At 39.8% G+C, this 27,518-nt stretch overlaps 1 protein-coding gene across 7 annotated transcripts in view; it reads left to right on the top strand.

Moving 5' to 3' along the window:
• The first annotated feature begins 9,604 nt into the window (after positions 1-9,604).
• NR3C1 (nuclear receptor subfamily 3 group C member 1) overlaps positions 9,605-27,518 on the top strand; it is a 116,674-nt gene continuing 98,760 nt past the window's right edge. For 2 of the 7 annotated variants that reach the window (XM_003404576.4, XM_010591483.3), the window contains exons 1-2: positions 11,374-11,682; positions 14,160-15,356. In XM_003404576.4, the coding sequence (XP_003404624.1) occupies positions 14,173-15,356 (1,184 nt within the window). In that variant the 5' untranslated portion in view covers positions 11,374-11,682; positions 14,160-14,172. Of the gene's footprint in view, positions 9,780-10,421; positions 10,540-11,373; positions 11,683-11,834; positions 12,336-12,410; positions 12,784-14,159; positions 15,357-27,518 lie in introns of those variants that run through there. The other 5 variants (XM_023550245.2, XM_023550244.2, XM_023550250.2 and 2 more) reach the window with 5 other exon arrangements.

The raw sequence follows: 27,518 nt of genomic DNA, 5'->3' as shown, positions 1-27,518 counted from the left end.
TTTTAAAATTCCATTGAATGTAATAACTTCTCTTGTAAAATGTTAAAACTGAAATGACCAAATTATAATATGAAGGATAGGCTGTAGGTTGTAAGAAAGGAAGCAAGAAGAGCAGCAGTAGCCAGAAGCTTGCTAAGAATTAGTAGGCAATACAATAGGCTGGCATATGGTAGGGTCCTTCTTTGTAACATGATAAACAACAAAAAACTGGAAATGAGGTAACGAGAAGTATAAAAAGACGCAGCACTCTCTGCGTAGCACAGGGTAATTGAGTGAGACAGGTTTTCAATTAAAGTGGGCCAATGCCAAAAAAAGGTATTAACTGTAGATTGGAATAGGACCAAGGCATTAGGATGAATAAATAACCCCTCTGTATAGGCAAAAGTCTCAATGTTTAGTAGGAAAAAATTTTCCAGATGTGCAAGAAAACTTCTGAATATGTGGGTTCCAATTATGACGTCTTTGGTATTCCCTTCCACCACCACCACCAACCTCGTTTTAAGGAAATTAGACAATAAGAATTAAGTCTATTTTCCATATGCTAAAGATATTTACCTAGAAATCCTAGAACTGTCCATATTTCCTCACCTCCTTCTACATGCCACTGCTAACTCCTTTTCTCAGATGCGGTCTTCTGTGTATTCATCCTGTTCAACCACTGAACCCTGTCAGCCTTTGCCAGATAGTTTTCCTTTAGTATAAGCAGTTCCTGAAAGTCCATCCAGGCCACAGAGCTGCAAAAAACTGGTCAACCTTCTTTAGTCTCCAAAATGCATCCCCTGTCCAACCATAGCTTCCCACATTTATTGCAACCACCCCAGCACAAATTTCCAACACCTTTCCCTGGACCAATGCACCTGCCTCCTCACCGTTCTCCCTGCTTCCTCTCTTACCGCTACAGCTCACACTCCACATTATGATGGAGTGATCTTTTCAAACAATAAATTAGATTATGCCCATTGATATGCTGGCAAATGTTTAACAACTGACTCTCTAGGGTGGGGAAGGGAGGGCGAGGAAGTATCTATCTATCTATATTTATTTATTATAAATTTTACTAATATAAAGTATGTGAGCACACAATGTACAAATAATAAAATATTTAACATTCTTTATAGTAAATTCTATACAGCCAATGGATTTTTATAGGATGCTTTCAATGACTTTTGCCGAACTCTCTCTAGTAACTGTAGCCAACCTCGTTGTTGTTAGGTGCCATTGAGTCAGTTCCGACTCATAGCGACCCTGCGTACAACAGAACAAAACACTGCCAGGTCCTGCACCATCCTCATAGTCCTTGCTATGCTGGTGCCCATTGTTGAAGCCACTGTATCAATCCATCTCATTGAGGGTCTTCCTCTTTTTCGCATGATGTCTTTCTCCAGGGACCAGTCCCTCCTGATAGCATGTGCAAAGCATGTGAAACAGAACCTCACCATTCTTGCTTCTAAGGAGCATTGTGGCTGTGCTTCCTCCAAGACAGATTTGTTCATTCTTCTGGCAGTTCAATATTCTTTGCCAATACCATAATTCAAAGGCATCAATTCTCCTTCCATCGTCCTTATTCATTGTCCAGCTTTCACATGCATATGAGGTGATTGAAAACACACTGGCCTGGGTTAGGTGTACCTTAGTCCTTAACAGTGACACGTTTGTTTTTTAACACTTTAAAGAGGTCTTTTGCTGCAGATCTGCCCAATGCAATGTGTCATTTGATTTCTTGACTGCTACTTCGATGGGCATTGATTGTGGATCCAAGTAAAATGAAATCCCTGACGACTTCGTTCTTATCTCTGTTTGTCATGAAGTTGCTTATTGTTCTAATTGTGAGGATTTTTGTTTTCTTTATGTCTTCCATACAGAAGGCTGTGATCTTTGATCTTTATCAGTAAGTGCTTCAAGACCTTTTCACTTTCACAAGCAAGGCTGTGTCATCTGCATATTGCAAGTTATTAATGAGTCTTCCTCCAATCCTGATATTGGGTTCTTCTTCATATAGTCCAGTTTCTCAGATTATTTGCTCAGAATACAGATTGAACTAGCATGGTGAAAGGATAGAATCCTGAAACACACCTTTTTTGACATGAAATGACACAGTCTCTCCTTGTTCTGTTGGAACAACTGCCTCTTGGTCTATGTACAGGTTCCTTATGAGCACAGTTAAGTGTTTTGGAATTCCCATTCTTCCCAATGTTATCCATAATTTGTTATGATCCACACAGTGGAATGCCTTTGCATAGTCAATAAAACATAGGTAATCGTCTTTCCGGTATTCTCTGCTTTCAGTCATAATCCATTTGATATCAGCTATGATCCATGTCCACTTCTGAATCCAGCCAGAATTTCTGGCTGTTCCCTGTCAGTGTACTCCTGCAACAACGTTCGAAATGATCTTCAGCAAGATTTTACTTGTGTGATATTAACGATACTGTTTGATAATTTCCATATTCTGTTGAATGATCTTTCTCTGAAATGGGTACAAATATGGATCTCTTCCAGTTCGTTGGCCAGGTAGCTGCCTTCCAGGTTTCTTGGCATAGACAAATGAGCACCGCCAGCACTGCATTCATTTGTTGAAACATCTCAGGTGGTATTCTGTCAATTCCTGGGGCCTTCTTTTTCACCAATGCCTTCAGTGCGGCATGGACTTCTTTCAATACCATTGGTTCTTGATCATATGCTACCTCCTGAAATGGCTGAATGTTGACCAATTCCTTTTGGTACAGTGATTCTGTGTATTCCTTCCACCTTCTTTTGATGCTTCCTGCGTCTTTTAATACTTTCCCCACAAAATCCTTCAATGTTGCAAATTGAGGCTTGGATTTTTTTCTTCATTTCTTTCAGCTTGAGAAATGCCAAGCATGTTCTTCCTTTTTGGTTTTCTAACTCCAGGTCCTTGCACATTTCATTACAATACTTTGTCTTCTCAAGTCACCCTTTGAAATGTTCTTTTCAGCTCTTTTACTTCATCATTTCTTCCCTTTTTTTTTTTTTTTAGCTACTTAACATTCAAAAGCAAGTTTCACAATCTCTTCTGACATCCATTTTGGTTTTTTCTTGCTTGTCTTTTTAATAACCTCTTGCTTTCTTCATGTATGATGTCCTTGTTATCATTCCACAACTCATCTGGTCTGCAGTCTTTAATGTTCAATATGTCACATCTGTTCTTGAGATGCTAAATCCAGGTGGTATATGCTCAAGGTTGTATTTTGGCTCTTGTGGACTTGTTTTAATTTTCTTCAACTTCAGCTTGAACTGGCATATGAGCAATTGATTGTCTGTTCCACCGTCAGCCCCTGGTCTAATTCTGACTGATGATATTGAGCTTTTCCATCATCTCTGTCTGCAGATGAAGTCAATTTGATTCCTGTGTATTCTGTCTGGTGAGGTCCACATGTCTAGTCACAGTTTACATTGTTAAAAAAAGGTATTTGCAATGAAGAAGACATTGATCTTACAAACTTCTGTCATTCTATCTCTGGCATCATTTCTATCACCAAGGCCATATTTTCCAACTACCAATCCTTCTTCTTTGTTTCCAACTTTTGCATTCCAATCACCAGTAATTATCAACACATCTTGATTGCATGTTTGATCAATTTTAGACTGCAGAATTTGGTAAAAACCTTCAATTTAAATTACAGTTATAATTTAACTATGTTTTGACAAAATCAGACTACAAATAAATGCTTCATGACTATTCAAATCCGCAAAGAAGTCATTCATGTCACTGAAGTTCCAACATGAATGTGGCTGATTTTTTTCACTAACAAGTGAGATGAAAGTCAAACAACAAAGATATATGTTGGGATTTTACTCATTTGTCAATGACTTGAACAACTTGTTTGCTGAATCAAGTAACAGTTCTAAAGTACTGGAAAAATGTCCTTAATTTTTGTGTCACAATGTAATAGCTACAGACATGACATATTTTAAGTACAATCTTCACCACGAACATTTCCTCTATCACTTTCTTAAGTCTAAACAATCAATAAGATAAATGAAGCCCTGATTTGTAGCATCATCCAATTTCCACAGTGTAAATTACTCTACCATGGTTTATTTCAAGTTACCAAAATCTCTGAATGCAGAGTTGGGAAGAGATGTGCAGTATAATACCATATGCCCACTATATAGATAAAATAGACGGAAATAACTTTAAGAGCATAAATAATAGTAAAATAACTCATAGTTTGGGGTATTTATTTACCTTTGTTTTTCATATATTTTATTTATTGGTAAATTTATTTATAATCAAGTTTTTTATTGTTGTAAAAATACAGATAACAGAACATTTGCCAATTCAACATTTTTCACTTGTACAATTCAATGAAATTAATCACATCAATCATGTGCAACCATCACCAAAATCCACTGCCATATTTTCCGTCCACATAAAGAGAAACTCAGTGCTAGCTGAACAAAGATTTCCCTCTTTCCCCCTTCCTTCCTGCCTCTGGTAACCACTGCTAAACTCTGATCTCTACACATTTGCCTATTCTGTTTCCCATTAGAAAAGTTTTAAAAAATGGTTATATTTAACAATCAGTTTACAAAATTCCTGAAAATTTAGCAATCAGCTCTCCTGAGCCAAGAGGAGCTGGCTCCAGCATACTACTAAATTGTCATTTCCTTGCTTAAAACTCTTTTAAGGCTGCCCATTGACTCGACGGCACTGGGGTTTTTGTTTTTGTTTTTCATTGCACTGATTATCTGGGAGGATAAGTGAATGAGAGGCAATGACAATTTTAAATAAAATTAGCAATCTCTTTTGTAGTGGTGAATTAATGATGAGAAAATTAGTCCAGCCCTGTTTAAAAACCCTGTTTGTATGCATCGTCCTATTTGAGCCTCATAGATTTCCTGTGAGATAAATGGTGTAGACATAACTTTCTTCCTTTTACAGATAGAAAACCAAGTTTGAGAAAAGTTCTTTTAAGTAACTAAGTGACAGGACAGGGCCTCAAACCCAGGCCTCATATTGAAGAGTAAACAAGAACCTAAAGAAAATTTCACTGACTGATACATCAAACAAAAAAATTCACAACAAATACCCTTTGTAACACTTCCAACTATGATAAAAAGTACATTGATATCTTGCTAAGGAATCCCTATTCAAGGGCATTTTAGTCTTATAAACCCCACTATTTGTACCTTAGCTTAAAATTAAAAAAAAAAAAACCCACGTAACTTAATAAATAACGTATAAGAACCAAAATGGAAATGTAGGTTCTTAAAAATGACCTGAGAGATCCCACCTGGAAATGGAGCAGACTGAAACAATCTCCACCAAAGGAACATGAGACAGAAAAGGAGATTAAATCGAACAGGAAGAAAGCTAATGACATAATGGCGAGCCACAAATGCCACAGATGAAAAGCAAAGTTTGTAATACTTGTTACAGTTATTCAGTGTGCTTGCTCTAATGTCACTACACGTTGTAAACATTAGGTCCCTGTTTATGGCAACTTTTATCTCATTTACCTGCTGATTTTGACCTCATTCCTTGAATCGGGTATTTCTTAAACTAAGTTCTGCCAGCATAAGAATATAGACTTAACTAGGACACCCATTGAACATTTCATGCATATGAGTATAAATTGTGATATTTTAGGTTCCTTATGATGAAATCATTGAAAACATCATGAAACAAAGCAAAACACCAGGGAGGCCAGCAACAATTCGGCATTTCCCTGTTCATATGAGAATGTTAGTTCCAATTACAAATGGAAGTACCAAAGTGGAGTTCATTATGGTTAAGAATGTGACATACCTGTGTGAATTGTTTATAATAGGCATATTTCCTCAAAATGAAAATATTGCAGCAGAGAGAGATGGAGCATTCTAAGCTCAGCGTGAACCTCTTACCTTACAAAGTTAAACAAGAAGTGTTTTCCAAAGTCAGGATATTATTTTAAAATATTTTTTTAATAGCTGCATGAATAATTTTTAAAGTATATTCTGACAACCAGCAAAAGCTGCTTGTGTTGGCTTAATATAAAATTAGTATCTTCAAAATGAATATACATACAACCTACACTTAACATCAAAGATTCAAAGTGGAGCTAGGGATGGAAAGATAAGAGAGTAAATGAAAACTTGAGCCATGACAAGGAATCATAGACTATAGGAAAATAAGTCACAAGGAGGTGTCCTTATGTGGTAAACAACAGAGGTGGAAACGAGTGTGGTATATACGGTATCCCTTCCTTAACTGTTTTAACCAGACACTTCTCAATACACTCATTTTGACTAACTCTTTATCCACTCTCCCTTCAAAACACTGATGTCGAGGGCATGCTGAATGCTGGAGCCAAGGTTACTTCTTGTACTCCATACGTTTCTACTCCCACCAGTTGAGTTATATGCTTACTGAGAGTCTCTTATGTTTATTCCCAAAACATGTTTACAGCAGTTGTGCTTATTATTGTAACTACTTAATGTAATTAAATATTAAGTAAAATAACAATATGAGTGTGAAAAGAAACAGTTGTTGTTCTATAAAATCTAAATAGAAAGATGCCATTTAAACAGTTGCTGTCAAATTAGGTGGATGTCAGTCAATTTTAAAAGACTGGGGCAGGGGAGGGTGGAGAAATCATAAACATTCAGAAATCTACACCTATATTATTTTGCAAGTACCTTTATTTCTTGCTCCACTTAAATAAAAAAAAACTGGGAGAAACAGTACTACTATATATTAATAATTGCTAATGGTCAAACACTTAATATGTTCCAGAAATTAGTCTAAAAGCACTTCGCATATATCAAGCTTGTTTAATCATTATAATAACCTGAATTAGTAGTGTTATCATTCCCATTTTACAGATGATGGAAGCTGAGGCACAGAGAGGTAACTTGCCTAAGGCTATATTCCTTATAAGTGTTGGAGGCTGGATTTGACCCGTAAAGTCTAGCCCTTAACTACTATGCTGTACTGATTCAATGCAGATATAGTTGCCATACAAAAGACAATGTGAAACATCTGCCAGTGGATTCATAAAAGCTTTAGACCTTTATCAAATGATTAGCAAATAAATGCTCAGGTACAGGTTTTAGCTTTCAAAAAGTTTAAAATTTGCATTTTTTAAAAATGATTCCTTTGTTTTAACTGACCTTTAAACTTAAGTATCAATCCAACCACATCAGCTAGAAGGCTGCTCCTATCAAAAGAAAGGGCACAAAATGATGGCCTTAAATACCAGACTGGGGATTTGGAAGTTTCTATCTATGGAACAGGGAATAACTATAGATACTTGAACAGGACTGTGCCATGAGTCAACTGATGTTTTGGAGAGGTAATCTGGTAGTGAGGTCTGGGTTATTTTAATGAAATGGAGATGATAAAACAGAAGAACAGAATGGGAGAACTCATTTGGATATATCAATTACTAGTAAGTGTAAACAGTGGTTTAGTTAATATTCAGGCTTAAGGTTTTGTTGGCCTAAAGACAGAATCTGTAAGACTAATATCCACTTACTCATTTATTGATTTATTCATTCATTCAAATACCCACTGAGCACCTACTATCCACTGGTGATATAACAGTGAACAAGACACACACATAGACCCTGCTTCATGGAGCTTATGCTCTAGTGGAGGAGACTAGGCTAGTTTTTTTTTTTTTTTTTTGGAGTGGGTCATCAGGTGTTTAAACATAGGACAATACAAGAAGATCTTGAGTAATATTTGCACACTTTTCATTAACTTGTCTTCTACCACAATTCAGTAAGATAAAGTGACATTACGTCCAGTTGTCCTAGTTGACTGAATGTTATTATTATAACTGTATAAAGTATTTGCTTAGTGCCAACTATTTGCTGGGCCCTGAGAAATAGCATAATGAACAAGACAGATCAGGTCCCTGCTTTCACAGAGTTTATCACCCTTCATTCCCACCTCTACTCCTGAGAATCAAATACATTCCCCCACAGATGAGGATTCTTTCTCTTTTTCTGTCATAGTAATTATAGCTTCCCGGGGCTACAGGGTTGGTAATTGTCATCTTAAGATTTAAGATAGGTATAAAAAGCACTTTCAATAGCACTGGCTGCCAGACAGTAGGTGGTCAATACATGTAACTATTCTTACCATTTCTATTATTATTACAATGTTAAATCTCATGTCCTTTCTAGTACACTAGACTTCATCTTTGAATTCCATAAATACTTGTTGCAAGCCTACCATCGGATCGACATAGTATCTCATGGGAATTACGAGGTCAGTGAAGAAAATCTCTTTAATATGGTCTAATTCCATTCTCAACACTTAGGCACAGTGTGACCCTGGACCAACCAATCTCTGTAAACCTGTTTCCTCATTTGAAAAATGGAATAATAATGCCAATCTCACTCAGTTTTTGCCAGCGGAAGCATACGGCAGAGGATCAATAAATGTTAGCCATGAATCATAACTATTGCTATTATTCTGAAAAAGACACTGAGTTAATTTACTATGTGTGTTTTCAAATGAATGTGAAAGACTAAAATACGAGAATTTTTTCTACCAAAACCAAAAACTAACAGGTATAGTTAGACCACTGAGGAGGAAAATTTCACACTTTTACTCAATTTAAATTCAAGGGCAATTTTTAATTTAAAACCGAGTCTTTTCCATTTTAAGATTTGCTGGACCTGCAGAAGAGTGAGGAGAAAGTTAATTTGGAGCTTGAAAATTATTTAAAAGCCAAGAGTAACCTCACCTAGAATTCAAACAGGTATGAGATATAGATTCTTCTTTTAAGGCAGAGATTTGGCTGTGAAATACGTTTATGGTATGGGGACAGGTGTTCTATTAGATAACTTCTATGGTTCCTCTTCTTTTTTCATATATACATACTTCTTAATATAACTCTTAAACAGACATGTAAAAACAAATCATGTTAGCATGAGCTGACTTAAAAAATATATATTATTGCAGGGTTGGGTCTTGACTGTTTTTCATGAAATGTTGGTAGTTTAGGGACGAATCCATGAAAGATATGATTGAAGTACTTGAGACTTTCAAGTTGGAAAAACTGGAAAGTAGGCAATGTAGCATTCTTTGAGTAGATTCTTAGTGTTCTTGATGAGCGGGCAAGGCTAGGGCCTCCTTCTAGTAGGCTTGTGCCAAAAGATGAGAAAACAGGAGTCAACTCTTCTGGATCCCCAAGGCGCGGGGGGGGGGGGTTCACACCAATTTGCTCAGCACCCTTCATAAAAATTTCACCAGTTGAGGGTTCTACGTTCTCAAAAGCTTTGGTTCAATTTCCTTTTCCAAGGCGGCAAGCATCTCTTACTTTGCCAAGATGGCGGCCCCAGAATCGTCTGGAGGCTGCCCGCGTAGATCGTCTCCGGACAGGCGGCTTTCTAAAAGCCTAACTTTTTATTTTCGTATCAAGTAACACATAGGGCATCATTTCATCTTCAAAACCGAGGACGAACGGCTTAAGCCTCCCGCGACCCAGAGCCTTCGCCAAGATGGTGGACGCGAGTCCAGTAGGGCGTCACTGTCCTTTACCAAGATGGCGGCGGGCGGCTTCCGGCGCGCGCTTCTACAATCCAGTTAGAGATGTCAGAGCAGAAGCAGCCGCCACCAGAGTCCGAGCGCGACCTGAGGGGACAGCGCGGCTGCAGCCCAGCGCCGGGCTGGGACTAAGTGGAGCTGCCGCAATCTCCGCCTGTCAGGAGCCAGCAAGTGCTGTCACCTGTGGGGGCGCAAAAGTTACCTCCCCGAATCCTAAAGCAACACAGCACAACCTTCCCCCAAGTCACAAAAATGATAGTATGTGCCGCATAAGGTAGGAGGCTCGGGCTGGCACCACAGAAGCCCTCCGGCCGCGGCGAGCTGGGGGAGGGGTCTGGAACCGGGGCTTCTCGCGCGGACAGCGCTCACCCTACTCCCCTCTCCTCCGGGACCGGCCACGTGTTTCCCTCCGACTGAGGGGGAGGCGAGTAACGGGAACAGCTGGAGGGGGGTTAATGCTGACATTTTAAAGCTGCGTGTGTTTTATTTGGAGGGACAGGGGTCCTATGAACAAGAAGTGGTGGGCGACGCGTTGAGCAGAGTGCAGCAAATGTCAGGATTCGGGGGAGGGGCCTCCACGGGTAACTTGGACTTGGGCCCTGGAGAGGGTGGGAGGAGAGGTCAAGGAGTATATGGGGGGGGGGATGTGCTTCGCAAGCAACTTATTTTTTGCCCCCAGCTTGCTTTTAGGCTTGCCACCCCCTGCTTTCCTTAAAAATAATAATAATAAAAGTGCAAAGAAATCCAGCTCGCCAGAGGTTTTGCATTTGGCGTGCAACTTCCTTTAAGAGTGTGCGCGCTGGGAGGGAGGGGTGAGGGTTGAACTTGGCAAGCGGCGCCTCCTTCTGCCGCCGCCGCCGCCTCGCAGACTCGGGGAAGAGGGTGGGGGACGGCCGGGGCGCGGGGGAGGGTGGGTTCTGCTTTGCAACTTCTCTCCCGGTGCGAGAGCGTGGCGGCGGCTGCAGACAGGGCCGCCCAGACGATGCGCGGGTGGGGGCCCTGCCGGCACGCGACTCCTCCCAGGCCAAGAGTATGTATGTGCTGACCCCCCTCCTCTGCCCTCTCCTCTAATACTCCCCAGAGGGCGTGTCGGGCCGCGCAGCCCCGAGCGCGGCCGAGACGCTGCGGCAACATTCTGTGCAACCCAGTAGCCCCGTGCGAAGTGACACATTTCGCGCAACTCGGTCCGGGGTCGGCGCGGCAGACCACCCTCGCCGCTCTGCTGCGGACCGCGCCTTGGCTCCCCTTGCCCGCCTGCTGTCACCCTCCGGGGCGTTGGTGGCAGTCACCGGAGAAAGAGAGGGCGAGCTCCCGAGTGGGTCGGGAGCCGGGGAGCGGGGCGGGGGCAGTGAAGAGTCAGTGAGAAGAGAAACTCGGCTCCTCTCCCGAGCCCCCCCCAGAGAGACCAGGTCGGCCCCCGCCGCCGCCTCGCTTCATTTTTCGCGTGGGATGGGCGAGGAGCGGTGGGCCGCTGTCGCGGGGGCAGTGCCGGGGGCCGCGGGCGTCCGGGCGCCGTCGGCGACCCAGTGGCCCGGCCCGCTCTGAGGGCGTCAGGGAGGGGGCTCGGGCGCTCCTGCAGTTGCTGCGCGTCGCCAACAGGTTGCACCCTTCCCCGCCGCCGCGCTGCCCCTCGGGCGGGGAGCGGCCGGGGGTGGAGTGGGAGCGCGTGTGAGTGCGAGTGTGTGCGCGTCGTGGCGCCGCCTCCGCCCGCCCCCCGCTTGGTCCCGCTCGCTCGCCGCGGCCGGGCGGCCCTTTCGCGTGTCCGCGCTCCCTCCTCTCCTCCTTCTCCTCCTCCATTTTGCGAGCTCGAGTTTGTGACTGGAGCCCAAGTCACCGCCCGCCCGTCGGGGACGGATTCTAGTGGGTGGAAGGCGACGCCGCAGCCAGAGCGGCCGAAGTGGAGGGGTGCGGGGACCGGGACCTGCGCCCGGGAGCCCCGACCCGCGGAGACTGAAGAGGGGCAGGGGCTGCCTTGTCAGCCGAGGAATGGAAGCCTTTCTCAAATAGGGGCTCTCTCCTCCCCTCAGTGGAGAAGGGGGCGGCTGTTTACTTCCTTTTTTTAGAAAAAAAAATTTTTTTTTTTCCTCTTCTCCTCCTGCTTTCACACGCTAAGTTGTTTATCTCGGCTGCGGTGGGAGGTTCGGACCGAGGCGGGTGACGCGGTGTCTCTGCGAGAGGTAAGAGGCGGCATGGGGTGGGGACAGGGGTCCGTGCGGGTGCTCGCTGCCCGAGTTGCGGCCGGGGAAGGGAAGCCGACTCGGGGACGCCGCGGGTGCCCGCAAAGTTTTATTAGCCTCGAGGAGTGGGGGTGGGGGCTGGCTAGGGCCGGGTGACGGTGACGAAAGGGCAGCGCGCGGGTGACAGCGTTGGCCTCTTCCTCTCCCTCGGCCGCTGTCCCCCGGCCGGCCTGAGGGGGAGGAACCTGAGCTCTGACTGCGTGTGGAACCTCGTCGAGCTGCCCCGGTTTCCAAACCTCTGATTTCTCGGAGCGGAAACCTGGCCTCCTCTTCTTCATCTCCCGCTTCCCTCCCGCCCCCCAAGTGTCCCTTTCTTTGCCCTCCCAGGGGGCCGCCCGGACCCCCGTTTTTATGGTGAACCCCAAGCCGCGTGTCCACTCTGCTCGCCCGATTACTTCCCCTCCACCCCAGAGCGCCTGAACGTGGTCAGGGTTTCGATAGGGGCTCCGGCGCGTCTCTTCCCTGGCGGGCGTGTGGCGTGTGTGTGCGCGCGAGTGTACACACTCAGGGGCTGACAGCCTGCGACTTGGAGACTCCGGCCGGGGCTGGCGTTGGCTGCTAGAAGTGGGCGTGTCGGAGAAAGAACTCAACAGGTCTGGACAAATTTCTCTCTTCACCTCGCACTTTTTTCTCTCCCGGAGAGGGTTTGTTCTTCAGCGCTTGGCATCATTTCGCGCCTGCGGTTTCTAGTGGTCCCTTTTAGAAAAAGACCCTCCCTTCTTAACCGTGGTAGTTTTGTGGTGCGATTTTTGACAAGCGTGGTTTGCTCCTTCGGGTTGCAGATTTAATAACTGCAGCCTTGTAATGCCACATAAGACCCCTTGGCATGGTTCTTTATGTCCGATTGATGTGATGGGTTTATTTGCTATTTAAACTGGGGATCCTGTCGCTGGAGGGATCGTTTCGTTTTCGTACGAAGTCTTGTTTTGGTTTCGGGTTTGAAGGCAGCTGTCAAAAAAGCGGCGTGGAAATTCTTTAGGCTCCATTTGATAGCTCGCGTTTAGAGGTCGTTACCGGATAAATACGGCGGAGGGATGGGAGGTAAGCAGCTCACCCTCGAAATTTGTAGCGGCGCGTCCCTACCACCGCTCTCTCCACCTTCATCGCACTCCCCTTTCCGTGAGAGTCACTGGAGTTTCTGCGTTTTAACGTCTCCGTGCAGGAAAAGTTTCCTTTTACTGTACAGGATTATACTGTAGCGTTCTAAATGTGCTTAAGAAAGCGTTTGTCCATCTCTTAAAACATGTTGAGTAGTAATAATGTACTACTAGCAACCTAAGAGTCGGAATCGATTCAACGGCAGCAGGTTAACCCTCTTGAGAATAGGCTTAACTTTGGGACAGGTGAAGGTTTACAACGCAGAAAGAATGATTCTCAGCATTTTATTGGACGCTGTTTTACCTTGGCTTAGATGAATGTGATTTTACAGTTCTGAATTTCTTCTGTCTTTCAATACTTTAATATTTGGAAAGGAAAAAGATATTAATTTAGAGGTATAATAGAATTTCATTCTGAGGGTCTTAAGCAGTTAAAAATAGTAGTTTAATATAGATTGTATTGTGAATTATGAGAATTGAGACAGCTGTATTTAAATAAATTTACATTGAAATAAACCAAAATTGTAATGAGAAGCTACCACACATTCTACACTACCTTTTTAAAATTTAGATTTTGGTTGTCCTGTATACAACACTATGTCCAAAATTTGGAAACAGGCACTCTTAGGCACATCCAGTCAGAAATACGGGTTAAAAATGGTAGCCTTTTCCAGCCTATTGGAAGATTAGCAGATTAGCATTGTTGTTTATTTTTCAAGTAAAATGTGCATGGTTCATCAGTAGGTTGTACTAAAAGGTTTGGATGTGTGATTAACTGGTAGGAGAGGAATTTGGGAGTCATTAGGGATGGAGAATTCTAGTGTAGTATTTATCAAATTTTATATGTATTGGTTCTCAGAAAAGCAAACAGCCTTGATTGAAAACAGGTAGGAATTTTAATGTTCAAACTTCTTTTAAAATTAAATACATTGACATCAACTTGAACCTTTAGAATAATGAGATGTAATGAATTATGTCTATGACTGACATTTTGTGAGTGACAGGATGAATAGCCAAGTTTGTTGTCCTTGTGTAAAAAAAAATTTTTTTTTTTTTTTTTTTGCTGTGAAGTCAAGCTTAGTCCCGTACAGTTTTCAGCTGTGTAAATGGACTGCATTATACTTTTAAATGTGGTACGTTGAATGGGGGTGGAGGAAATGACTTTTTTATTCTGGAAAATAGGAAACTAACTACTCTTCTGATACAAGGAATAAGCTTCGGAGTTAACTAAAAGGTTGATTTAACGGGCAGTCTCTTTACTAATTGGATCACAGGCTTTATAAATTATGTCACCCCTTACCCCCCTTTTTTTGTTTGTAGTTGATATTCACTGATGGATTCCAAAGAATCATTCAAACCCCCCAGTAGAGAAGAAACCCTCAGCAGTGTGCTTGGTCGCGAGAGAGGAAATGTGATGGACTTCTATAAAACCCTAAGGGGAGGAGCTACTGTGAAGATTCCTGCATCTTTGCCCCCACTGGCTGCTGCTTCACCGTCAGACTCCAAGCAGCAAAGACTTCTGGTTGATTTTCCAAAAGGCTCAGTAAGCAATGAGCAGCAACCAGATCTGTCCAAAGCAGTTTCACTGTCAATGGGATTGTATATGGGAGAGACAGAAGCAAAAGTGATGGGAAGTGACTTGGGATTCCCACAGCAGGGCCAAATCAGCCTTTCCTCTGGGGAAACAGACTTTCGGCTTCTGGAAGAAAGCATTGCGAACCTCAATAAGTCCACCAGCGTTCCAGAGAACCCCAAGAGCTCAACATCTGCCGCTGGTTCTGCTGCCTCCACAGAAAAGGAGTTTCCGAAAACTCACTCTGATGTGTCTTCAGAACAGCAGAATTTGAAGGGCCAGACTGGCACCAACGATGGCAATGTGAAATTGTACACCACAGACCAAAGCACCTTTGATATTCTGCAGGATTTGGAGTTTTCTGGGTCCCCAGGTAAAGAGACAAATGAGAGCCCTTGGAGATCAGACCTCTTGATAGATGAAAGCTGTTTGCTTTCTCCTTTGGCAGCAGAGGAGGAGTCATTCCTTCTAGAAGGAAACTCAAATGAGGACTGCAAGCCTGTCGTTTTACCGGACACTAAACCTAAAATTAAGGATAACGGAGATCTGATCTTATCCAGCCCCAGCAGCATGCCACTGCCCCAAGTAAAAACAGAAAAAGAAGATTTCATTGAACTGTGCACTCCTGGGGTAATTAAGCAAGAGAAACTGGGCCCAGTTTACTGTCAGTCAACCTTTTCTGGAGCAAATATAATCGGCAATAAAACGTCGGCCATTTCTGTTCATGGTGTGAGTACTTCTGGGGGACAGATGTACCACTATGACATGAATACAGCATCCCATTCTCAACAGCAGGATCAGAAGCCTATTTTTAATGTCATTCCGCCAATTCCTGTTGGTTCAGAAAATTGGAATAGGTGCCAAGGATCTGGAGATGACAACCTGACTTCTTTGGGGACTTTGAACTTCTCTGGTCGATCAGTTTTTTCTAATGGCTATTCAAGGTAAGATTAATACCTTTATGTTTCTCAAGAATGCAAAAGTTAAGACAGATTGGCTCAGATTTAAATATTTGTTTATTTTATGTGTTCTTCAAAGATGGGTGTGCTTTTCCATGTGAACAATTCTAAGTGAACTTTTGAAAAGTAGATATGATAGACAGCCTAAGTGATTTATCTGCACGTAACCATTTCAAGTTTTTTCTGAAATATTGGTGTTCGGTATCCCATTGGCCAGTAGTTGAAGATTTTAAAATCTTTAAAATAGTTTTATGTATCTACAGATATTTTATGTGTAAAAATTTTATGAATTCAAGTAGGTTCCAGGTCTGGCAATATCATAATGTATTTTTGTGCATGTTCATTTAGCTGTTTTAGAACATGCTCTTATATTACAATAAAAAAAAACCCGTAATACTTTACACAGCCCAAAGTTGTGCTGCTGTATTAGTACATTTGTGAAGTGTTAGCTTGAGGAGATTAAAGGGTTAAAAATTAGACTTTCCAACAGTGAACCGTGTTCTTCAAACTGAACCCTCTGTTAAAGAATTTGAGTTTCAAGATTTCTAAATGTAGTCAGCAGTGTGCCAGGCCATAGTAAAGACACGGGGGCTTGCCCACAGGGTTCCCGACCTAAATCTTGGAAGTTGTGTCTGCTGATCATTCTCCTTAAGAAAGGAATTGATGCCACTGTTGTGCAAATCAAAATTCTACTTTCAGATGTTCCTGTAAAGTTCTCAAATAGATAACTGATGGCCAAATTTGTTAAGCTTCAGTTCTCAGCTAGCATTTGATTTGCTTCTCCCTCTCTCTTTTTCCTCGCAGTTGTATGTAAGTTTACTGACAGTGTCTGTCTGCCCTCAAAAAGGTCTATTAAAATGGAATTACCAGAAAAAAAAAAAAATTCTGTAATTTAGGTGTATGTGTTGGTAGGCGTTAATTAAGTTCTCTATCCCTTACCCCCGTCCCCAATTTAGGTGACTGTTAGGGCTGTATATCCATTTTGAGTATAAAGGAAAAGATAAAAATGTGGGTTGTAGAGTTATGAGATTGACTGATCAGTGGTTTTTTGAAAGAAGGCATAGTAAACACACTGATCTATCTGTACATAACCAATTAGTTTCTTTCCTAAATGTTAGTGCTGTTCATTGTTCCCATTAACTAGTCACTTAAGTTCTCTTTTAAGATACTCTAACACTGAGGTGACTCTGTTCTTCTTTAAGTAGAAACATTTGTTGTTGGGAGAAAATTTAGACTTAGGTTTTGCTCTGAAAGACTTGTGTCTTCCCAAATGAAAAATCTTTAGTTCTTGTGTGTCTTTATAATATATAAACTACCATGCTAATCTATTGCATAAATCATAATTATTTTTTATTTAAAAGAATGCTATTTGGACTTTTTATTGTTTTCTTTGTGAATCGAAGATTTAAAATGTATTTAATATGGAGATTTGAGATGTTTTTTATTGCATAAGCAGCTGTATATTAAATGTTAAAAGACATTCTGTGTTTTAACATTTTCAATCTTAAACTTTTTGGCAGTGGAATTCATGACTGAGAGTGTTTCGTTCTCTTAAAAGAGCAAATACAGTTGGTTTGACTAAGCTATCTGCAGGCAACTATTAAATTGATTTATAAAACATGTATAGAGAAAAATAATACATCTTAGGAAACACTGGGGGATTATGAATGCATTTTGTCTTGGTAATCCCCACAGTATTGTTTTCAGTTTTTCATACTATAAAAGAGACATAGAATAAGACACATCATTTTCCATTCACTAAGAACTTTTGAAGCCCTATAAAATCTGGGTTATGGAGCCTAAGGCTTAGATGAACATACTTCTGTTGCTGTCGAGTCGATTCCAACTCAGTGACCCTATAGAACATAAAAAATACTTACCCTTAAATCATTAAAGATAATTTCAATACTTTAAACTTTTACAGTACTTTATGACATAGGTTTGCTATGAGTTGGAATTAACTTGACGCTGCAGTTTATGACATATAAGGGGACCTGGTGGTGCGGTGGTTAAGCACTTGGCTGCTAACCAAAAGATCAGCAGTTCGAATTCACCAGCTGCTCCTCAGGAGAAAGATGTGGAAGTCTGCTTCTGCAAAGATTTACTGCCTTGGAAACCCAGTGGGGCAGTGCTGCTCCGTTCTGTGGGGTTGCTATGAGTTGGAATTGACTTGATGGCACTGGGTTTTGATATGACATATAAAGTGTCTTCACATATTCCATATGAAAGTAGGCAAAGCAATGATGATGTGGCTCTTTAGACATTCTTTACTATCCCATGAAATGATTATTTTTATACCAGTGTGTGATTTAGAATGAAAATCTAGTCTGTGTCCTAATGAAAAGGCGTAGTACATTGTATAGGATCATTTGGTAATGTTTGAAAATGTTATACCTCTGGCATTCGTTACTTTAGCATTGGGAACTATGATTACCCAGGACAAAGCTTCTTCCAAACAAATTGAAACAGTATTCCTTTCTAACCATCACTGAATTAGTCTATTGTTTCCAAACAGTGCAATGTAACTCAAATTGGTTGCTTTCTCTATATGTTGAGTGGGTCTAGCCAGACGTTAGCTGTGACCGTTGACCCTCAGTGATCAGCAAATAAATCAACATGTTGACACCACAACTGGATTGAATACTGATTTTCTGACTTCAGAGATAAAAATATTAAATGCCACTAATAGTTTCACTTGCATTCTTTTTAAATTAAAAAAAAGTATAAATTATAATATGTCTGACTTTAAAAAATGCCACCTACCATTGTTTTTTTCTCAGAATACGTAAAACAAAGCCTATGCTCTGGGGGGAAAGGAGAATCCTTCAAATGTGTCAATGCACCACAACATCCACTTGTCACATTAGACCGCAAAATTATGAATATTATCATCGGTCATAGTAAAGCATTTTCTTTTTAAGGCTTAAGCTTATGGACAGTAAAACAAATATTACGGCTGCTCAAATCTATCCCTTAATAAAATGAACTAGCCATTCTGACTTAATACTCCTTTAAATGCTGAAATTCAGTAAGTTTAGCATAAATTTGTCATATTGATAAAAGCACATTTTTGCATAATTTGATTTTTAACATTGTTTCACTGAAAAGAGGCAAAGAGAAATAAATGTTTTCAGGTGAAGTTAGAGATTTTTTTTTTTATTATGTTGAAACTTCTAGTGTTAAAAAGTTGACTGCTTCCTGATGTCAGGATTAATGGAGAGAAAGAAGGATGTCCGATGAACTTGTTAAGTTTAGATGGAGTTCAGGGCTCTGACGATTGGCATTTAATGAAGTTACTAGAATTTACGTAGACGTTAACATCTCTCATTATTAATTGTGGGTGTGTCTAATTTTATGAAAGTAATGAAATTGAAGACATGTACAAACAGAATGAGTGAAGCAAATTCTGCCCCACTCAATTTTTTTGTAATTATCATCATCATATTGAATGTTTTCTCAGAAAAAAAGGGGCCATAAAGAAGAGATTTTATGATTTATACCTTTTTAAATGGATACTTTTTTTTGTCTTCCAAAGGTTTTAGCAGTGGCTGTTTAAATATCTTTTAAGCTTAATGTTTCTGAAATTCATTTATATGAAGTGATTTCTAAATATTTTAAAGGGGATTTTTCATGGATATTTCTTGTTCTGTGATCATGTAAGGTACTTTTTCTTTTTTTTAATCCTATATCTTGTTGTCTGTATTGTTAGTAAAAGGAAAAAAAAAAAAAAGACAACCCTGTATTCAAATGTCTATGTTTAGTACGGAATGACTCTGATACAGAAGTATGTGACCTACATGTTGTCAGATTTTATTGAAATTACTTCTTGTGATATTTCTCTGGCTAATGAATTATATTTTTTATAATTAATAACAATTTATAGTCATAATGTTTTGGTTCTGCCTATTAGTGTTACAGATATTTTAACCAGACCACTTTCAATGTATTATTGAATATTTAGACATTTTATGAAAGACTTATTCTGAGAAGCATCTTCCATACATGTAGGTGAAATACAAATTGAATTAATAGTGAAATTAATATGTGGGTAGAGATCCCTCTAGGGGCCTTTTGAGACTTTAGTGAAGGAGAGTTGGATCACAGGGGTTTATTTCAGGATGAGTGCCTGATGTGAAAGCCAGAACATCTGCATTAATTGGTTGCTTACATAAGTCTTAATCTGCTCTGGCCTACAGGTGATTTAAATAGCCTAGTTTTGTGAAGAAATCTTAATTTACATAGGTTTAGAATAGATCTGGGACATAGTTTTTGAAACTTACATACTTTTTCTTACTTTAATGACTACACCTAATTTTAATTGACAGTGAGTTCTCATATGTACTCTTATCTCTGTGGGTACATTAAATAGGCAAAATAAGATTTGTTCTGAATAGCGTTTACCTTTCTGAGGACATCTGGTAATATTTTCATCCAAAGTAATTGTGTACTTCCGCATTTCTTAGTCGTAGGAAATAGATATTGGTGAATCCCATTGCATAAAGAGTTTTCAAGAAATGTTTTGTTTGAAGTAAGCTGTAACTGAAAAAAAAAAATTATAACCCTTCTGTAAGGGTTTAAAGCCTATACACTCCTTATTTCTGTAGCACTTACTGGCATCTGCTCCCATTTTCTTCTGGCTTTTTTGTCTTGGGCTTTGTATTTTTCAAATAAATAAAAAATATTCCTACAGAGAACTTCCGCTTAAAAAAAAGGCCTGTTAAGTGAATCCTTTTCCTTTGAACTGTGCGTGAATGTGAATTTTAATGGGTTTTTTTCCCCCAGTTTACATATTAAGGCACGTTTAAAAATATATAATTTTATAGTAGTTCATAGTTGTAGAATTATTTCAGCCCTCCCGCTCCCTCCCCAAATAGTTTTGACAGATTGCCTTCTTTATTTCCCAACACCATCACAAATGTCTCTTAAATACAGGGTTTCTAGTGGAGTTGAGAATTAATGTTCCAAGAGTAGGGAAGGGTTAAGGGAAGAGCAATAGAGGTGTGTGGACTGGTGGAAGATAAACATGGAACTATCAAGAACAATTCCAAAAACAATAATTTGGGTTAACTGACATGAATTCAAAGAGCCCTGGTAGCACAGTGGTTAAACTGCTCTGCTGCTGACCAAAAAGTCTGCATCTCCAGGGGAGAAAGATGTGGCGGTCTGCTCCTGTAAAGATTTACAGCCTTGGAAACCCTACAGGGCAGCATTACTCTGTCCTGTAGGGTAGCTATGAGTCAGAATTGACTCGGTGACAGTGGGTTGGGTGGGACATGAATTCAGAGGACTAAGGAGAGAGAAATTTGGGACTATGTTTATATAGTGCACCAACCAGGATTACAATTTAGTTTCTTTCATTTGAAGTAAAAATCTAAAGCTAATCGTGGCAAGGGAACCCGTAATTGTTTGTAGAGTTTTGTTGTTGTCTTTTGCTATGCGTTATTACCAAGAAAAGGTGGAATGAACATTTGAATTTTTTCTAGGTTATTTCAGCTAAGATCATGTTTATATTTGTCCCATTTTTTACTTAAGCTGCTGTTTACTCAGTGAAAATCTAATGGCTTCAATACAGTTGAAATAACGATGATGTCTTATGTTGACATATCCACTTTATGTTTGCTTGTGTGTTTTTACATACATTGTCATCTGTGGAGTACAACCCCTTTCTTTAATAATATATTCCCACAGGTGGTGTGTTTTTCTGCTGGATTTGAAGAAATAAAATTCTTATTTAATAGTACATATGTAGAATGTACTATGTAATTTAAGCTATTTATATTGCAATATATTCTTTAAAGCCAATTACTCTGAATGGAAGTATGTCATCCCCTAATTTTATCTCCGGGCTAGTTTAAATATTAATGATGTATCCTGGTAGAGCTGTATGTTTAAACCTACTTTCTCGGTAGCCTGAGTATTAATTTTGAGTGCTTTAAAATGTTTGGTCTCTTTCAGCAAGTTTCAACAAAATCAGTAGTGTCTATAATGCAGCAAGTTTGGTGAAAGTACCTCATATTTTATAATTTTTTTATTCACACTGTCCCAGCCCAATTCACACTGTAGGGCACCAAAAAATGTATACGGGGAGAAGTTTAATGATAATAATTAGTTGTAGACGTTTAGCATATTATCTTAAATTTCTATTTTTGTGACTGATAATGTGAAGTTCTGACTTGAATTAATAAGTATGCAGTATTTAGGATATATAAAAAATTTTTGTAAAAGCCACTGCTGTCATGTTGATTCTGACTCATAGAGACCCTATAGGACAGAGTAGAACTGCCGCATAGAGTTTCCCAAGGAGTGCCTGTGGATGTGAACTGCCGGCCTTTTGGTTAGCAGCCGAAGCTTGTAACCTCTATACGCGACCAGGGTGATAGTTCATTGCAATAAATGTTAACTTATTTCTTTTTACGATAAAATTAGCCTTTATTCTAGTTGATTTCATAATTGTCCACAATAATATTTAACGATGGCTATTTTTTTTATATTATGAAAGTATATTTGACAGCCAGATTTTGAAAGCTGTTGTGAAATGATATCCAATTTAGTACGTGATTTATTGTTTCATGCTGGTTGGGACAGTGCAGTGACTTATGACCTTATGATCATCACATGTTGAACGTTAAATTGCTACTGCTTTGTTATGGATGCTGTTTTACTTTTTTATTTTTAAAAAATGTTTTGCTTTTTAGTGATTGGCATAAGAGCTTCTTTCATTTTAAGATGGTTTAAATTGCAGATTTAGGTACTTTTTTTTCTACTCTTATATACCTTCCACTTAATTTTCCAATATTAGAAAAGCACTATTCTAAAAATCAGGAGACCTGGATTTTAACGCTGAGCTGAGCCAATCTACGACCTTGGGTAATTAGGTGTTCTGGAGTCAAAAATAATTTTTTTACAAGTGTGTCTGAATTGTTTCCAAAACACCTGTGTGTATGTGTGTGTGTTTCTAAAATTTTACAATCTTATTAGCCTATCACTTTAGTGAAGAGACAATTGGGGTAGGGAATGGCATGCAAAGTTCTTTGATATTTTTCCAAAACAAGACAAAGAATGAAAGGTGATTTGATATTTTCCTAAGAGAAAGATTTAAAATAATGTAGTTTGTTGTAGCACATAGGAAATAATGTGTAAATACTGCTGTGGTTAGAGCCCAAGAGGTGGGGCTCTTGAGTTCTCAGAGCTTGCTCTTAGGTGTAGTCATTTTAGATTAGAGCTTAAAGGGACTTGAGAGCTCATCCATTCCCCACCCTCTCATTTTTTGAGTTGAAAAAATGAGACCCATGGAAATTGTTTAGGGAAAGATCACATAACTAGTAAGCGATGCAGCCAGATAGAATATCCTAATTCTTGGTTAGCTAAGCTCCTCAGCAGGCTTCTCTTAATATCTGGGTCTCTTCTAGAAACTGAAACAAATGCTTAATTGACATAGAGCAGCCAAAAGTTACATTGACTAGTTTAGATTTGAAAAATACAGTGTCCCTATTCTTTTCCTATAAATTTTCAAAAGTTTTTTTTTCCCTAATAATGATTGAGTACTTACATACTCAATGATGAAGTAAAAGAGCCAGACAGAAGATTTCAAAGGTAGAATCGAGAAGACAGAGTAAAGTATTACAATGAAATACGCAAAGACCTGGAGTTAGAAAACCAAAAGGGAAGAACACGCTCAGCATTTCTCAAGCTGAAAGAACTGAAGAAAAAATTCAAGCCTCAACTTGCAATATTGAAGGATTCTATAGGCAAAATAAGGAGCCCTGGTGGTGCAGTGGTTAAGCACTCAGCTGCTAACCAAAAGGTTGGCGGTTCAAACCCAACCAGCCGCTCTGCAGGTGAAAGATATGGCAGTCTGCTTCCATAAAGATTTACAGCCTTGGAAACCCTATGGGGGCAGTTCTACTCTGTCCTACAGGGCCTCTATAAGTCAGAAAAGACTTGACAGCAACGGATTTTATTTTGTTTTCTGGGCAAAATATTGAAAGATGTAGGAAGCATCAAAAGAAGGTGGAAGGAATACAGAGTTACTGTACCAAAAGGAGTTGGTTGATGTTCAGCCATTTCAGGAAGTACCATATGATCAAGAACTGATGATATTGAAGGAAGAAGTCAAAGCTGCACTAAAGCCTTGATGAAAAGCAAGGCTCCAGGAATTGGTGGAATATCAGTTGAGATGTTTCAACAAATGGATGCAATGTGGGAAGCGCTTACTCGTCTATTCCAAGAAATTTGGAAGACCAGCTACCTGGCCAACATACTGGAGGAGATCCATATTTGTACCAATACCAAGAAAGGTAATCCAACAGAATGCAGAATGTCAAACAGTATCATTAATATCACATGCAAGTAAAATTTTGCTGAAGATAATTAAAAAAATTTTTACCAGTGCATCGACAGGGAACTGCCAGAAATTCTTTCCAGATTCAGAAGTGGACATGGGGTATCATAGCTGATGTCCAATGGATTATGACTGAAAGCAGAGAATACCAGAAAGATGTTTACCTGTGTTTTATTGATAATGCAAAGGCATTTGACTGTGTGGATCATAACAAATTTTGGATAATGATGTGTAGCATGAGAATTCCAGAACACTTGATTGTGGTCATGCAGAACCTATACATCGACCATGAGGCAGTCATTCAAACAGAACAAGGCGATACAGCTGGTTTAAAATTGGGAAAGGTGTAGGTCAGGGTTGTATCCTTTCACCAAACTTATTCAGTCTGTATGCTGAACAAATCTGAAAAGCTGGACTATATGAAGAAGTTGGCATCAGGATTGAAGGGAGACTCATGTTAACAACCTGCAATATACAGATAAACAACCTTACTTGCTGAAAGTGAAGAGAACTTGAAGCACTTAGTGATGAAGATGAAAGACCACAGCCTTCAGTATGGATTACACCTCAACATAAAGAAGACAGAAATCCTCACAGCTGGATTGATAAGCAACATCATGATAAACAGAAAAAGCTGAAGTTGTCAAGGATTTCATTTTATTTGGATCCACAATTAACAGCCATGGGAGCAGCAGTCAAGAAATCACACAATGTATTGCATTGAGAAAATCTGCTGCAAAAGATCTTTTTAAAGTGTTAAAAAGTGAGATGTCACCTTAAAGACTAAGGTGTGCCTGACCCAAGCCATGGTATTTTCAGTCGCCTCATATGCTTGCAAAAGCTGATCAGTAAAAAAAAGAAGACTGATGAAGAATCGATGCATTTGAATTACAGTGTTGGTGAAGAATATGGAATATACCATGGACTGCCAGAAAAACGAACAAATCTGTCTTTGAAGAAGTACAGCCAGAATGCTCCTTAGAAGCAGGGCTGTCGAGGCTTTGTTTCAGATACTTTGGACATGTTATCAGGAGGGACCAGTCCCTGGAGAAAGACATCATCCTTGGTAAAGTAGAGGGTTAGTGAAAAAGAAGAAGACCCTCAGTGAGATGGATTGACACAGTGGCTGCAACAGGGGACTCAAACACAGCAATAATCGTGAGGATGGTGGAGCATTTCGTTCTGTCGTACACAGGGTCGCTATGAGTCGGGACCGACTAGACAGCACCTAACAACAACAATGACACGTATGTGGCAGCACTTTGCTAAAGCACTGTCCATGCATTCATCTCATTTAAACATCTTAACAGTCCTATAAAGATTTTTACTCTTGTCTGTATATTAAGTTTGTGATTTTGGCAATATCCAGGAAACCCTGGTGGCATAGTGGTCAAGTGCTATGGCTGCTAACCAAAGGGTTGGCAGTTCGAATCCTCCAGGCGCTCCTTGGAAACTCTATGGGGGAGTTCTACTCTGTCCTACAGGGTCGCTATGAGTCGGAATCGACTCAACAGCACTGAGTTTGGTTTTGGTTTGGTATAGAGGACAGAAGGCAGATATTCTTTAATTTTACAGGTGGAAAAATTTTGAGACATTTAGAGAGAAAAATAAAGGAATCAAAACAAAACAAAAAACCCATAAAGGAATAGCCAGGAAAACATAATTCCTATCTGTAGGGCAATACTTAATATTTGTTGTGTTCTTTCTGGGATCTTTAATATTTTGTCAACCGTGAATTTTTAAACCCAATGTGTAAAGGAGAAATGGGGTCAAGCCTACATATTCCTGTGTGTATTTGTGTAGTTACTTACTGATTTCTGTCACATTTCCAATTTCTGTAAGATAGTGATAAAAAGATAGTGATAGCACCCACTTTTGCCTGGCAGGATTTGTGCATGTGTTTACTTTGAAAATTAAAAAGCATTATAAAAATGCAAGGTGGAACTTTTAAAGCTCTGCCAAGCCTACTCAGCTCAGAAGAGTGTCAGCCTCATTGGCTAAGTACATTACGACATCTGTGGCTGTGGTGTAGGCATTTTCTATTCATCAACCACTAAGAATTTTTCCGTGTCTGCTATGTGTACTTCCTGAAGGGTCACAGATCCCAGTTTCATAAAGACTGCTGTACTTAACGTCTTCAAGTGCCGAGTTAACATTGAAATATTTTCGGTTTTGGTATTTTGTTCGGCTCCTTCAACACAGCTTTTCAGTAGATTTTTTTGTTACATATTAGGTATGCCATCTACATTTGATAGCCACATAGATAACTTCAACCACATTATTATCGTATGATTGTCTAATGCTAGAATATCCTCTACCTGTTTTGTAGTCTGCTATTCTTACATGGTCAGGCAGCAAAGATTTTGTCACTAAGAAATTTTAATTTGCCTGAAAATGAGAGTCACATTAGCAGCTTTTGAACCTTTTCACATATATTTAGCAAAGCTGTATGAAAAAGAACTACTGACTATATTGGATACCAGATTTTTTCCTAAGTGTATAAATTTGGGATGATTATAAAACTTATTTGGCTATATTTACTACCTTTTTTTTATTGTTCAAGTGGGTAAAAACATTTCAGTAAAACAGATTCGATGGGTTAAACCAAATTATAAATCTCTTTTTTTAATAATCAAGTACAGAAACAAGCTAAATGGTGGTTTAAATTGGTAATCATACCAGTGTAAAACATAACTTACTGAGCTTTCTTAGAGGGAAACTTCACAAAATTTAGTTAGAATTTTATGTGAAGCTTGTTATCTGGAACCCAACTAGGTTTACTGAGGACAAAATATGACTAAAATAGATTGATTTCTTTTAAATAGAAATACCAAAATGAGTGCTGTAATTCTAAGTGTTCACCTTGTAGGGTTATATATATTACTCCTCTTTTGAAATTGCCCTCAGAGCCACTTATAAGCCATAAGAGGAAATTGGACTCAGTATACTATAAACCCATTGATTCTGACTCATAGTGACCCTATAGGACAGAGTCTAGGATATCCAAGGAGCAGCTGGTGGATTCAGACTGCTGATGTTTTGGTAGCAGATGAGCTTTTAACCACTAAGACACAAGGATTCCCATTACACTATAAAAAACAAAAACCAAACCCGTTACCGTCAAGTTGATTCCGACTCATAGTGACCCTACAGAACAGAGTAGAACCGTCCCATAGGGTTTCCAAGGAGCAGCTGATAGATTCGAACTGCTGGCCTTTTGGTTAGTAGTCATAGCTCTTAACCACTGTGCCACCAGGTCTACCCATTATACTATTAAAAAACCAATAGTAACACCTAAATGTTCTTGCTTAACTGGGAACTGTTTATTCCTTATCTTGATCACCTACCTTATTTATGGGACTCTAAATGATTTAAATATTTCTAGAAATTTGGAAATTTAATCCTCTCTCAGATCATAACATTTGTTTTTTGTCGAAGTTATCTAAAAGAAAGGAGCCCTGGTGGTACAGTGGTTAAACACTTGGCTGCTAACCGAAAGGTTGTCAGTTCAAACCTACCGCTGCACCAGGGGGTGAAGATGTAGCAGTCTGCTTCCATAAAGATTATGGCCTTGGAAATCCTGTGGGGCAGCTCTCTGTCCTATAGGGTTGCTATGTGTTGGAATTCAATGACAATGGATTTTTGGATTTTGGTATTTAAAAGACCCATGTAGGTATTTCTAAAGATGTTTAAAAGTGTTTTGAGTATCCTTGGGATATGTGCGTAGACTCTCAGGGTGACTAATCTGAAATAGATGATGCTCTGTGGTGAAGTTCAGATCTGTATTTTCTATAAGCTCCCAGGGA

The sequence above is a fragment of the Loxodonta africana genome, chromosome 2 (assembly GCF_030014295.1).
Source record: "Loxodonta africana isolate mLoxAfr1 chromosome 2, mLoxAfr1.hap2, whole genome shotgun sequence".
Taxonomy (NCBI): Eukaryota; Metazoa; Chordata; class Mammalia; order Proboscidea; family Elephantidae; genus Loxodonta; species Loxodonta africana.
This window is presented reverse-complemented; position numbering and strand designations above follow the sequence as displayed.